Source organism: Erpetoichthys calabaricus, chromosome 1, assembly GCF_900747795.2.
Source record: "Erpetoichthys calabaricus chromosome 1, fErpCal1.3, whole genome shotgun sequence".
Taxonomy (NCBI): Eukaryota; Metazoa; Chordata; class Cladistia; order Polypteriformes; family Polypteridae; genus Erpetoichthys; species Erpetoichthys calabaricus.
The window spans coordinates 38,641,856-38,655,225 of record NC_041394.2 but is presented as its reverse complement, the minus strand read 5'-3'; the positions used below and the strand labels follow the sequence as shown (position 1 = coordinate 38,655,225).

Here is a 13,370-nt window from a genome sequence, read left to right as displayed (position 1 = left end):
ATATATGTGTTATATATATATATATATATATATATATATGGAGAATATAACTTGACAAATCTGCTCGAACCTCAAAAGCATGGCCCATTAGGCGCAGGGCCTGGGGCGGTCACCCCACTTGCGACCCCCAAACGCCGCTCTTGCTCCTCTCTGTCCCACAGCGAGAAATACTTGCAACAATCAACTGGCTGCCAATTTGAAGTCCCCTCGACCGCGCAACTGAGTGCCGCACCACAGTTAATAAATGATTTATTTAAAACGACACAATCGCCACAGACCCCGCTATACCGCATAAACTCAAGAGATTTAAACCTGTTTAATTTCGAATAGAGGAGACTGTGTGGAGACCTTGATAAAGAAGATGAAGCAGAAATCTTTCATCTTAACAGTGAGTTACGTACTTGAGGACGCCAGTGGAAATTAAGCAGGAAGGGCATTTAGAACTGAAGTCAGGAAGCATTTCTTTGTGCAAAGATTTGTGAATACTTGGAACAAACTACTGAGACATGAAGTTGAAATATAAACCTAGACAACCTTTAGGGGGTATCTGGATAAGATGTGGGAACAGATTAGCTATTGGCTAAATAAATGAGCCAGATGGAGTGAATGGTAACCTCTTTTTTGTAAACTTTCTCATGTCTGTGGGTGGTTATTAGTCCAAGGTCAATTTTAAATCAAAAAAGTAGAACTTATTGACATTAGAGAGCATGAAAAAACACAACGTATTTATGCTTCCTACTCCATTGTCCAATGACCAGACTTTAGAAATGCCAAAAATAACTGAAAGTTGATTAGTTGAGTAAAATCTGGCTTCTAGTAGTGTGGGTTTATATTTTAAGTGTTGCTTCATACATTACTGTATTAAAATACATTTACTGTAGATGTATTTGTATCCAGCGCTGCTGCCTCGCAGTTGGGAGATCTGGGGACCCGGGTTCACTTCCCGGGTCCTCCCTGCGTGGAGTTTGCATGTTCTTCCCGTGTCTGCGTGGGTTTCCTCCGGGCGCTCCGGTTTCCTCCCACAGTCCAAAGACATGCAGGTTAGGTGGATTGGCGATTCTAAATTGGCCCTAGTGTGTGCTTGGTGTGTGGGTGTGTTTGTGTGTGTCCTGCGGTGGGTTGGCACCCTACCCGGGATTGGTTCCCTGCCTTGTGCCCTGTGTTGGCTGGGATTGGCTCCAGCAGACCCCCGTGACCCTGTGTTCGGATTCAGCGGGTTGGAAAATGGATGGATGTATTTGTATCCATCTTAAATGGCTGGATAACACCCCTGGGCCAAAAACCAATACGTTACTGAATCACAATTCCCTTCTGTTTAGAATATTGGATTATTCCCACTGGGATTAATACAGTGTACCAAATACAAAAAAAAAAAAAAAAAAAATAATGATCTCAGACATCCTGCATGGTACTTTCTTTCCCACATCTGTTCTGGGTGATAAACAGTACAAAACTAATAGCACTTGCTACCCAACATTCAGGTGGTTTTCACCCCTGGGTCATAAGTCTGCTCAGGAGTCACTCATTAACACATGATGGATGTGCGGGATTAGGGAGCATCTTCAGGGTTCTCACTATCACTAATACCCTTTTTCCTTCATATAAGAACAACAACACTTGAAAGTCAGTGTTCATATAGGAGCCAGCAACTGCAAAAAAGGCATCTCTCCAGTCACGGTTAAGTTGACGCCTTAAGAAGTCCACTTTACTGCCTCTTCGTTTACTTGATTGACGTGCCTGTTAGATGGGATTCACCTGAATGCTACCCCGATCCTTTACTCTGTTCCATCTGATTCCATTGCACACCATAATCAAACTGAACTGCATAAGCCGACCCAATTACACAGCACAGTGGATTAAGAAAAATAGTGGTATAGATTTAAATTAAATTCATAAATTTGCCACTTTTGCCCAGTCATGCTGCAGGGGTGCTTCTTAGCAGTAGGGAAAGGGAGACTGGACATAATTAAAGAGAATGAATGCAGCCAAATACAGAGGTCCTTGAATGAAACCAGCACCAAAGTGCACACAACCGCAAACTGGGATAATAGTTCACCTTCCAGGACAACAATGACCTGACCCACATAGGAAGGTCAATGCTAGACTGGCTTTGAGTGAGCAGCCAAAGCACAGACTTAGAGCTCATAGAACATGTGTGGAGAGACATGAAGGAGCTTCAGAGGATCTGCCAGGGAGAATGGGATAAACTACCCAAATCCAGGCATGCAACACTTGTAGACACATATCCAAACTATAAGCTGCAACTGCTACCAAAGGGACTTCTACCAGGTACTTAATTTAGTGTCTGAATACTTGTATGAAGGAGTGATTTCAGTTTTTGATTTCTTAATAAATTTAGAAAGCCTTCTGAAAACATGATTTCATATTGCCATTACAGGTTTGTAATTGTACTGTATATTAGACAAAAAATTGTTTTTTTTCACTGAAAATTTTCATACAATAAAAGGAGTAGAAAGAGGTCTGAATACTTTATGAGTCCACTGAGAGAGAGACAGAGACACACATAGAGATAGAGAGATTATATTTAGATATATGTGCACATGTATAAACTGATGTTGCATTCAGTTGAGTTTGTATCATACTAATGCCATTAGTTTGTATGAGATATACAAATGTCACCTTTAAACCAATGCAGTTGTTCTCAACAGGGTGCATCATGGTGGTCTGTGTGTATGTATGTATATATACATGCATACATAAATAATAATAATAATAATAGGTTACATTTATTGAGCGCCTTTCACAAGCCGAAGATCGCTTTACATACAGAGTAAAAAAAAAAAAAAATTACACAGATGACAAAAGTTCATAGAAGAGGAAAGTTTTCAGTTGAGATTTAAAAGTGCAGAAACAGGAGCAAACTCGGAGAGACTGAGGAAGAGAGTTCCAGAGTTGAGGGGCTATAGCACTGAAGGACCTGCCTCCCAGGGTGGAGAGTCCGGTGCGTAGGACAGTAAGGAGATTACTGCTCGAGGACCTGAGAGAGCGACAAGGAGTGTGTGGAGCTAGGAGCTGAGTGAAGTAGAGGGGGGCAAGGTTATGTAGGGCTTTGAAGGTGAGAAGCAGAATCTTGAATTTAATCCTTGATGGAACCGGTAACCAGTGAAGCTGGGAGAGAACAGGGGAGATGTGAGCAAAACGCTTTGTGTGGGTGAGGATTCTGGCTGCAGAGTTCTGAATATACTGTAGCTTCTGTATAGATTTTGCTGGGAGACCGATGAAGAGGGAATTACAGTAATCAATACGAGACATTATGAAACAATGAAGCAGAGTTTAAGCATCAGACAAGGACAGAAATGGAGGGAGGCGGGCAATGATACAGAAATGATAGAATGGAATTTTGGAAAGAGACCTAATGTGTAGCTCAAAGTTAAGTGATGAATCAAACAAAACAGCAAGATTTCTGACAACAGGAGCAGGTTTGACAAGTGTACCTTCAACAGAAATAAAGAAATTGAATGCCTTAGAAAGTTGGGATTTAGGACCTATCAGTAACACTTCAGTTTCATTGGCATTAAGTTTGAGAAAGTTATTTTCCATCCATAGCTTAAGATCAGTGATGCATTCCGGTGAGTGTGCTGGGAAGTGAATCTGTACTAAGATATAACTGTATATTGTCTGCATAACAGTGGAAGTTAAGGCCATGTCTGCAAATAATCTGACCCAAAGGAAGGATATAAAGTAGAAAAAGGAATGGCCCAAGGCCTGAACCCTGAGGGACACCATGCGACACAGGTGAGGTGGAGGATTTATATCAGCCGAGTGTGACAGACTGTTGCCTATTAGAAAGATACGATGTGAGCCATTGATGGGCTAAGCCAGAGATGCCTACAGCAGAGAGACGTGACAGGAGGATTTCATGGTTAACAGTGTCAAATGCTGCACTGAAGTCAAGGAGGAAATATTAAGGGAACTGCAATCTGCACACCGGAGATGATCATTGACTACACGCAGAAGAGCTCTCTCATTGCTGTGTATGAAAGCCAGACTGAAAAGGCTCATAGACGATATTATCTACAAGAAAAGCATGGAGTTGTGTAGCAACCATGCATTCCATCACCTTACCCAAAAAAGGGAGATTAGAGATAGGCCTGTAACTGGAGAGAGAAGGACCCAGGTCAGGTTTTTTAAGGACTGGGGTAACTGTAGCAGTTTTGAGGGCACTAGGGACAGAATCTGAACTGAAAAATGCATTTACAGTACCAATGAAGCAATAGGAATACTAATTAGGGATGAGCATGTCTTAAGCAGAGAAGTGGGGGCAGGATCAAACAGACAGGAGGAGGCATTAGACATTAATTCAGAGATGGCAAGAAAGTCAACAGGTGAGAAACAAGTGAGTCTTGATGGAGATGGCAGATCAGAATGAGTGAGTGACTGTGGTGTGGAGGGGAAACTGTGATAGATTTGATCAATTGTGGTATTAAAGAAATGTAAGAAAGCCTGACACTGTTCAGCTGTATTGGGGCATGCTAGAGGAGGGGGTTGGAGGAGTTTTTTTAACAATTCTAAAAAGAGTTCTAGGCCTAGACTTAACACCATTTATGACAGAAGAATAATAGTTGGAGCGAGCAGTGTTAAGGGCATCCCTATATTTAAGAATGTGCTCGATGTAAAGCTGTGACTGAACTATGAGGCCCGTTTTCTTATAAAGCCGTTCAAGACGCCAGCTAGTGACTTTCATAGCTCTGAGCTCACCGCTGTACCAGGGACAAGAGTGGAAGGCTGGAACCTGCCCAGTACTTAAGGGAGCAAAGTTATCTAACAGTTGAGAAACACAGCTGTTATAAAGGGAAGCCATGTTTTCAGGAGTGGGAAGACTATGCAATTCAGAAAGAGACAAAGACAGAAGGGAAGCAACAAACAAATCAGAATTAACAGACCTAATTTTGCAATAGGAGAGACTTTTTCTTGACAGATGTAGTGGTAATAATGCTAAAGTTACATTCAATAATCTTATGATCAGAAATACCAGAGAGTGAACCTGAGACAGAGACATTACTCAAGCCATTTGAACAAAGCAAGTCAAGAATATGACCCTGAGTATGAGTGGGGAAATCAACATGCTGTGTCAGGTCAAAACAATCCAAAGCTGAAATACATTCAGCTGTAAGAGAGCAGTTGATATCAACATGAATATTAAAATCACCAAGTAAAATTACAGCAGGGCAAAGAGATGAGATTACAGTGAGAAGTTAATTAAATTCAGACAGAACGTTCACCACAGATTTGGGAGGGCGATGAACAACAGCAGTACAGGAGGGGAGGAAACCATTTTAACAGCAATATATTCAAAATATGTGACTTCAAAAAAAAAAAAAAAAAAAGAGTTCCTTCATTGTCAAGGTAGATCTATAAACCACAGCCAGGCCACCCCCTTTTCCTGTTAACCTGGGTTTAGATATGTGGCTATAGCCTGGGGAGACAGCAAGTTTAAATGTAAAATAGTAACCAGGTTGTTGCCAAGTTTCTGCAAGAAGAAACACTAGTCTTTTACTGTATATATTTTTTAACCATGTTGCATCACTCGCTTTACATTTTGTTAGGGATTTTTGACCCTGCTTTTTATACTTAAGTTGTATACATCCAAGAAAAAAAAACAAAAAAAACAAAACAGAACTTTTTTTGTACAGACTTCTGGGATAAAACTCCTAGTTAAGACATTGGTTGGTTTACTGAATCAAAAACACATCTTAAAAGTTACAAAAAGTGTTACAATTCCTTGGTAGGTTGAGACCACACAACCACTGCTCAAATCTGGGATTGGTCAAATGTGATGCTCCAGAACCTTCCACACTCCAACAACCTCTGAAGATAACAACCCAAGCACTAATAGAACCTCAGCTGATAAGATGAGTTTGGATTATTTTAAACAAGGCAACTATAAATTATGTGTCATGATTTGATTTTGTTGATAAGGTTATTCTGATGTTGTGATGGTTCCGAGGCAACACCAAGCAGAATAGCCTTTCCACAGTACTGAACATGGGTCATGTGAGCAGCCACAACTCTCATCTGGATAAAAAGGGTAGCAGAATGAATCCATTATCTTAACTGCCAGTGTACACAACTAAAGAAATATAAACCAAAAACAAACAGAAATTGTGAATGGACACAGAATTAAAAACTGGACTTGTAAAAATAAGCAAGTACTCCAGACTATAATGGCCTTTTTCTAGCAATACTGTTTAACTGATTCAGCTAAGTTTAAAAAAAAAAAAAAAAAAAAATCTGCTTTTTATTATTAAATACCCAGTCAACCACCAGTTTTTCCCAGCAATTTAGTAACACCAATTCTCCTAATCCGAGTGTGAATTGTGGTAACAAAAAGTGGAGCACACCAAGAAAACCCACTGCAAGCTCCTTGCAGACAGCACCAAAGTCGTAAAACCTGGTCTCTTTATTGCCAATTGAACCATTACAGAACCAAATTTACCAATTATCATATCTGCATGCTTGGGGATGCTGGATCTGTAATGAAACTGTGCTAACCACCAAGTGCGAGTGTGAGACACACACACACACGCGTAAAATAAACAAAACAGGAGAGGTGACCATCTCTTTACAGTTGATCAGGCATTAAAAAACTATACTCCCTTAGAGACCAGAAACTTAAACCATTATTTGTTTGGAACACAAGTACACTAATAAATGAGGAGACCTTTCGGCACACCAAGCTTACTGCATTAAAATTTAACCTCATATTAACAACCACAGGATTTGTGTTTATTTGGGCTTCAAGAGTAAAAATACAGACAGGTAAACAATTCTGTGTAACAACTCTGAAAACTAGAAATATATTTACAGAAAAATATCTACAAGCAAGGGGTAGACAGCCCTCAAAGAGGGAAATAGAAAAAGGGAAAGCCATTCATTTCAAACATAACCCCATGCTTTTTACCTGCCCCCTTCCACATTGCATAATTACAGTGGCTTTTGATAAGCGCTCTGAAAACTGACAGCTGTCCTTTAAGATGCTCAACAGTTACAAAATATAAACTGTAGACAACCAATTGCTGTGTGAAATAACTATCACACAAGGGTCTTGGAACTTAAGAGTGCTTATGGGATGCAAGTTCCAAGTGTACGTGGGTACCAGGGGATCCTTCAGCTAACAGTCCTTATGCCTCCTCATCAATCTTAGGTGCCAGATAGTACTTCACGTGTCCCATGTCTGCAATCTTGTATTCCACCACTAAAACACAGGTAAAATAAATTGTTAAACAGATAAATGTGTATTTTGAAGGGTTTTCACAAACACAGAAGCTATTAAAAGCATTGGGGAAAAAAACCCTGTAGACAATCTGTGATAATGCATTTAATATATAAAAATGCAATTTTTTTTCCCATTAAACACCGATAAAATGCATGGTAAACAATTAAATATCAGCATTTATGAACTAGATTTACTGCCTGCACCACAGTGAATGAAAAAGCAGAAGTTCCACCTAGTGGCAAAATGAGGTATCACTAGTATATGTAACCTGCTTTTTTTCAGATTCTTGATCAGCACAGATAGCCGAGTAAAGAAACAAGCAAATACTCTTGGGACCACAACAAATAATAAACAAAATGCTCTTACCAAGAGGGATATCTGCAGACATGCTGAGAATGACAGTCTTGGACAAAGGAGTGGCTTTAGTAAAAAAGTTGAGGTAGTTCAAAGCAAAGATCAACTGGACTGGCTCATTCATCTCAATTGTCACCTGAAAACAGAAGGTAGGACAGTATATATAGGAGGGTATATGATTGTTACACTGCTAAGTTTATGAGCTGTACATTTACACAATACTTTGGAGGTTTACAAAATAATAAAAATATGTGAACTTAAAAGTGAAGTAGTTAGAGCTTTCTATTTAAGGTATGATTATGAAATTTACATAATGCAAAATTTCAGTAAAACACTTACAGCCTCATCCTCCTTGTCAACATTGCTCGTCTGAGACAGTTTGATGTTGCCTGTACCCAGTTCTCCACTGGCAGAAAATTTCACACCATCCTTTGCACAAGAAATCATTACTGCATCACCAATCTGGGACAGATCTCGACAGATGCGGGCGAACTCTGCAGAGGGCATCTTCACCACACAGCTGTACTCCTGCTCCTAATGAGAGAAAAGCAGAAACACTGAACATAAACTTTTCAGTAAATTTTAATAATTGTATTTTCCAGTAACAAAAAAAAAACCTTACCATAGATTGAGTATGGACAAATTAAAATGTGTGTGGTGTATAATACTTTGTGCAAATAAGTGAAAGGAACTAAATATCACTTTATTTTCACATATATAGGTCATTTGTACTATAAAGCCATAAGGATAAATCTTCATATAATGTACCTAATACAAGCAAATCACCATAAGCTCAGTGTGGGTGGAGTGATGACAGAAATACTGTGCAATTATACATATAAATAAATAAAAACAGACTTAGAATCATGCTGATAATGTGCCTAAACAATGACTGGAACACTGAATTTTTAAAGACTTACGAGAAAAAAAAAGCTTGTTTAACTAATGGATATGTTAGTATTCCTGGACAAATGGTTCTTAAAAATGGGATACGATCTCCATTAATGTGTAATAAAGTTTTTTTTTTTTTTTTTTTTTATAAAGGTAAGATTTGTTTATTTTCTAAATGAAAATCAGAAGTCATTAGAATGGTTCACAAACATTTTCTCAGAAAGGTATTAGGACCATCTGGAAATTGCAAAGAGAGAAAAAAAAAACACTATTATAATTATTCAGTCTGGTTTGGGCTACATTAAAAACAGCAAAGACAATACCAACTAAACTGCATATTATCAAAGAATAGATAATTGTAGAATCTTACCCTTGGACATCAGCAATGAAGGCTCTTGAGCTCTTTTCACAACTTATTCCAAGCATTCTTGCTCAACTATTGTGCCAAAGAGCCACGGAGACCTGTCATAGATCTGTTCTACGCTGTGGTCTCCTGAGGAAGCACAGTACCTGAATAAACATTTCAGGAACGCCTGTCCCATCACTGGACAAACCCTGAACACACTAGGAGTTATTGTATTGTGGCAAATTTAAATGTCATCATGAAAAATACCCTCCACCCCTTCCAGGAGCCGCTCCCTTGGAGCACTTTTAGTTACAGGTTCATTCCACCATGGTGTGGTAAGAAGAGCCTCTGGAGGTCTTTTCTGCCCACTGCTATCAGGCACTTCAATGCTTCCTCCTTGGGCACTCTAAGTTTATTTTGAAATGCCTGAACAATTCACATTTATTTATTTATACATATCGATCAGCTGTATTATTTGTGCTACAAATGTGTTCTTGTTTTTATGTTTCTGCTGCTGTGAAAAAATGCCATACTCACTGGAATTCCAAGCTGCTCTACATCCAGGTCCATCAGTTTCATCTCATAGTCTGATACCTTCTCTTGGTCTAAAATAAGTAAATAAATAAATAGCTTATGACAAAGTTAACTCTAACGTTCAATATATTTTATTTGCTTTTTAAGTAGCATGAAGATAACAAAAAAAAAAAATACAAACATACTGTATATAAATGCACACAAATGGTACATACAAATTACAAAAAACAAGCACCCTTTATTGCAAATCCAGATAAATCTTCAAATCAAAACATTTAACTGAACATTGTAAAAGACAAAGGTATAACTAAAAATGTTCAGGTAAAGTTACCAATAAATTAAAAAGAACACTTACTGAGTGTCTCAAAGATTAGCGATAATGTGTCTGCATTGTCCTCTGCTCGGAGAGTGATAATATCTTCATTGCCAGCACACTTCAAGATTTTGGACATGCTATAGAAGGAGAGAAACTTTCAGTTTGTGGCGTACCAAACAGGACTTGTATGATTAGTTGCATATTGCAAATTTAATTGGGCAATAGACAAGGAGGATCTAAAGTAGTCTTCATAAGAAGCCCCAATCATAACCAGATGTGGCTCCCCGATTCTGTTATTGTCATTAAAACCAGTAGGCCTACTGATCAACATCCCATGCTTTTGTAGATATGTGACAACGCACTTCAGTGACCAGCTCTGCTCTCTTCCAGCGCCATAGTCTCAGTTTAAATTTGTATGTCATACTGAAGTTCGCCCGATATATCGTATCTTGAAAGTGACTGGCTCCCGGTTCCATGTGAGAACAACGAATAGGCTTTAACCCGTCATTGTGGAATGTGTGTTCTGAAGGTTATTACGACATTGCAAAAAAAACAACTGGATCATACAAAGTTCATCGGCATGCTCTTGGGCCCAAAATCACCTCACCACCACATTAAACATCTCATAATGGGCACGGAATTAAAAAAAAGTTCATGCTGGATCACAGAATACATTACGAGAGAAATGTTTATATTTAGTTAATATTTGCTGGGGAAGAGGAATTGCAAACCAACTTGAAAAACCAAAGCTAATTAGAACAATCTAATAGAAATTTATTTATAGGGATCCGTACCCAACAAAACATAAAAAAAACTTAAAAAAAATAATCACACTAAAAAGACAATCTTAAACTGCTGTAAAGGGAAAACCGCGCGCAAAGGAGAAAAGATGCACCAGCCGCTACAGTCGCTTGCATTAAACGTCATCGTCACATTCCGCGCGGCTTGCAGCTGACACTTGCGTCGCACGCCATCAGATACCTTTCGCGCCAAACGGCCTACAGCTGAACCGGCGCCTACCTACGTCACATAAAGTAAAACAACCCCCTTCCAAACCTGCGCGGGAAAAACGCGGCGACGTTAAAAATTCCACTAGCATAGGAACCTTGATGGTACAGACTTTTACGAATCGCGTCACCGGACGGGCGAAGCCTATTTAGCATGTTCTGGAAAGTGTTGTTTATTATACGCGCTACCTCGGGGAGTTAGTGAGACGTCAATACCAGCTTCCGGCCTTTTTTTAAGCCATACGCCCAGGCATGTCTTTGGGCTGCAGTAAAGTTTTATCATTTTGGTTTAGATATGACCACGAACGTAAACTCGGTTTTAGAATTACCGGCCCACCTAACTACAGTCACATGCTGCACCGCTATATGGCCACACGGAGTTAATTCATCAATATGAAAAGGCCGTACGTAATCACCCCACTATTCGCACGCTGAGTACGCTATCTTAAACACAATACAATAAATTACAATATCAGACTATCTGAATCTTGTAAAAACGTACAACAAACAGTACAGTCTTATATTCTTTCTACTACTATTCTACGTACCTGCTGAGGTTCACCCCCATTGCGAGATTCCTGTCACATCGATAAGAATCAAAACCATCGTGGCGCAAGGTGAGCTGCACAAGGGAGACATGAGAAGAATCCATGCTCTGCAGGGATATGCCGCTTGAACTGATGTCCCAACACGCCTCTGTGATCAAGTCCTTCAAGGCTTCCAGCACCTTCTTCAGGATGGATCCCTGGACAAGCCGTGCCTCAAACATTATGAATGAAATATGGAAGTTCTGTAACGGAGATGGGGGGGAAAAAGTGCCCGGCGTTAAACCTGAAGTGCTCCGATCACTCTCCTCGCGCCAAATGATCTGAACTTTGCGCGCGCTGGAGGTTTACTTCAAGACTGCTTACGTCAGCTATCCACTCCTCCTCAACAAATGTCGGTCGCCATTTCGGCATCTGGTAGCTTTAAAGCGTCCGTGACAGTGAGCACTTCTGAGCCAAAATGGCGTCGTTTCCTTTACTGGCGACACCCGCTGCTTCTCCACGTGACAGTGGAGTGTTAGTAAGGCGCGAAATATTTTTGACTTTAGAAAGCGCCTCTTTATAAACAAAGGGAATTCAGCGAGACATTGGCTGTTGTGAGTAAGCGCCGAGTCTTTTAGGATTAAGATATTAAAATGGCATTTTCTATCTATCTATCTATCTATCTATCTATCTATCTATCTATCTATCTATCTATCTATCTATCTATCTATCTATCTATCTATCTATACGGTATATACATATAATAATAATAATACATTTCATTTATTTGTAGTCGCCTTTCTAAACACTCAAGGACACCGAACAATAGATAAATCGCACATTATAAACAAAACTAAAATACAAACATTAAAATCAGACAGCATTTGTAATCAAAGTGAAAACGCAGTCTTAAACAACTGAGTTTTAAATGTAGATTTGAAAAGTGAAAATGATTCAATATTTCTAAGGTCAGATGGTAGTGAGACGGACGAAGGGGACAGTCAGGTGGATGGAGGAAGAGGATCTAAGGGTACGGGAGGGAATGTCAACATGTAGAAGGTCAGACAGATATGGAGAGGCAAGATTGTGGATAGCCTTTAAAGCTAACAGAAGAATTTTGAATTGAATGCGGAACTTAACTGGAAGGCAACGAAGCTGCTGCAAAACGGGAGTGATATGGTGAATAGAGGGGGTTCCAGTAATGATGCGGGCAGCTGAATTCTGGACCAGTTGAAGCTTAGAAAGAGATCTGCTAGAAAGACCAGAGAAAAGGGAATTGCAATAATCCAGACGAGAAGTGACAAGGCTATGAACAAGGATGGCAGTGGTGTGGGGAGTGAGGGAGGGGCGAATACGATTAATGTTATGCAAGTGGAAATATGCAGACCGGGAGATGTTATTGATGTGGAACTGAAAGGATAAAGTACTGTCAAGGAAGACACCTAGACTCTTAACCTGTGGGGAAGGGGAGACAGAGGAATTATCAATAACAAATGAAAAATGATCAGTTTTGGATAATGTTGATTTTGTACCAATGTGGAGAACCTCAGTTTTGTCACTACTGTATTTAATTTAAGAAAATTTGAAGACAACCAGGATTTGATTTCTGCTATGCAATCAATAAGTGAGGAGGGTGGAAAGGAAGCAGTGGGGTTTGCTAGTGAGATAGAGCTGGGTGTCATCAGCATAACAGTGGAAGCTAATGTTATATTTATGAATGATATTACCAAGGGGAAGGAGGTAAATAATGAAAAGGCGGGGCCCCAGGATAGAGCCCTGGGGCACACCTGAAGTAATAGCGGTGGGTTGGGATGTGAAAGTTTTAAGCTGAACAAACTGAGTGCGGCCTGAGAGGTAGGATCTGAACCAATCTAGTGGAGTGTGGGTAATGCCAGTCGAAGATAATCTATTGAGAAGAGTAGTGTGACAAATAGTGTCAAAGGCTGCACTCAGATCAAGGAGGATGAGAATAGTAATTAAACCAGAATCAGCTGCCATAAGGAGGTTATTAGTAATTTTTGTAAGTGCCATTTCTGTACTGTGAAGGGGGAAAAAACAGACTGGAACTGTTCATACAAATTATTTTGAGATAAATGAGAATGAAGTTGAATAGCCACTATTTTTTCAAAAATTTTGGAAATGAAGAGTAGATTAGAAA

The 13,370-nt window shown here is 39.6% G+C and overlaps 1 protein-coding gene across 1 annotated transcript; it reads right to left on the bottom strand.

Moving 5' to 3' along the window:
- Positions 1-6,725: 6,725 nt before the first annotated feature.
- On the bottom strand, positions 6,726-11,586 carry pcna (proliferating cell nuclear antigen). The gene is made up of 6 exons (XM_028798173.2): positions 11,234-11,586; positions 9,718-9,815; positions 9,366-9,433; positions 7,931-8,125; positions 7,604-7,727; positions 6,726-7,216 (listed from the first exon to the last, which is right to left on the bottom strand). The coding sequence occupies exons 1-6, from the start codon at positions 11,452-11,454 to the stop codon at positions 7,143-7,145; spliced, it is 780 nt and encodes a 259-aa protein (XP_028654006.2). The 5' UTR covers positions 11,455-11,586; the 3' UTR covers positions 6,726-7,142.
- Between the last annotated feature and the right edge of the window lie 1,784 nt (positions 11,587-13,370).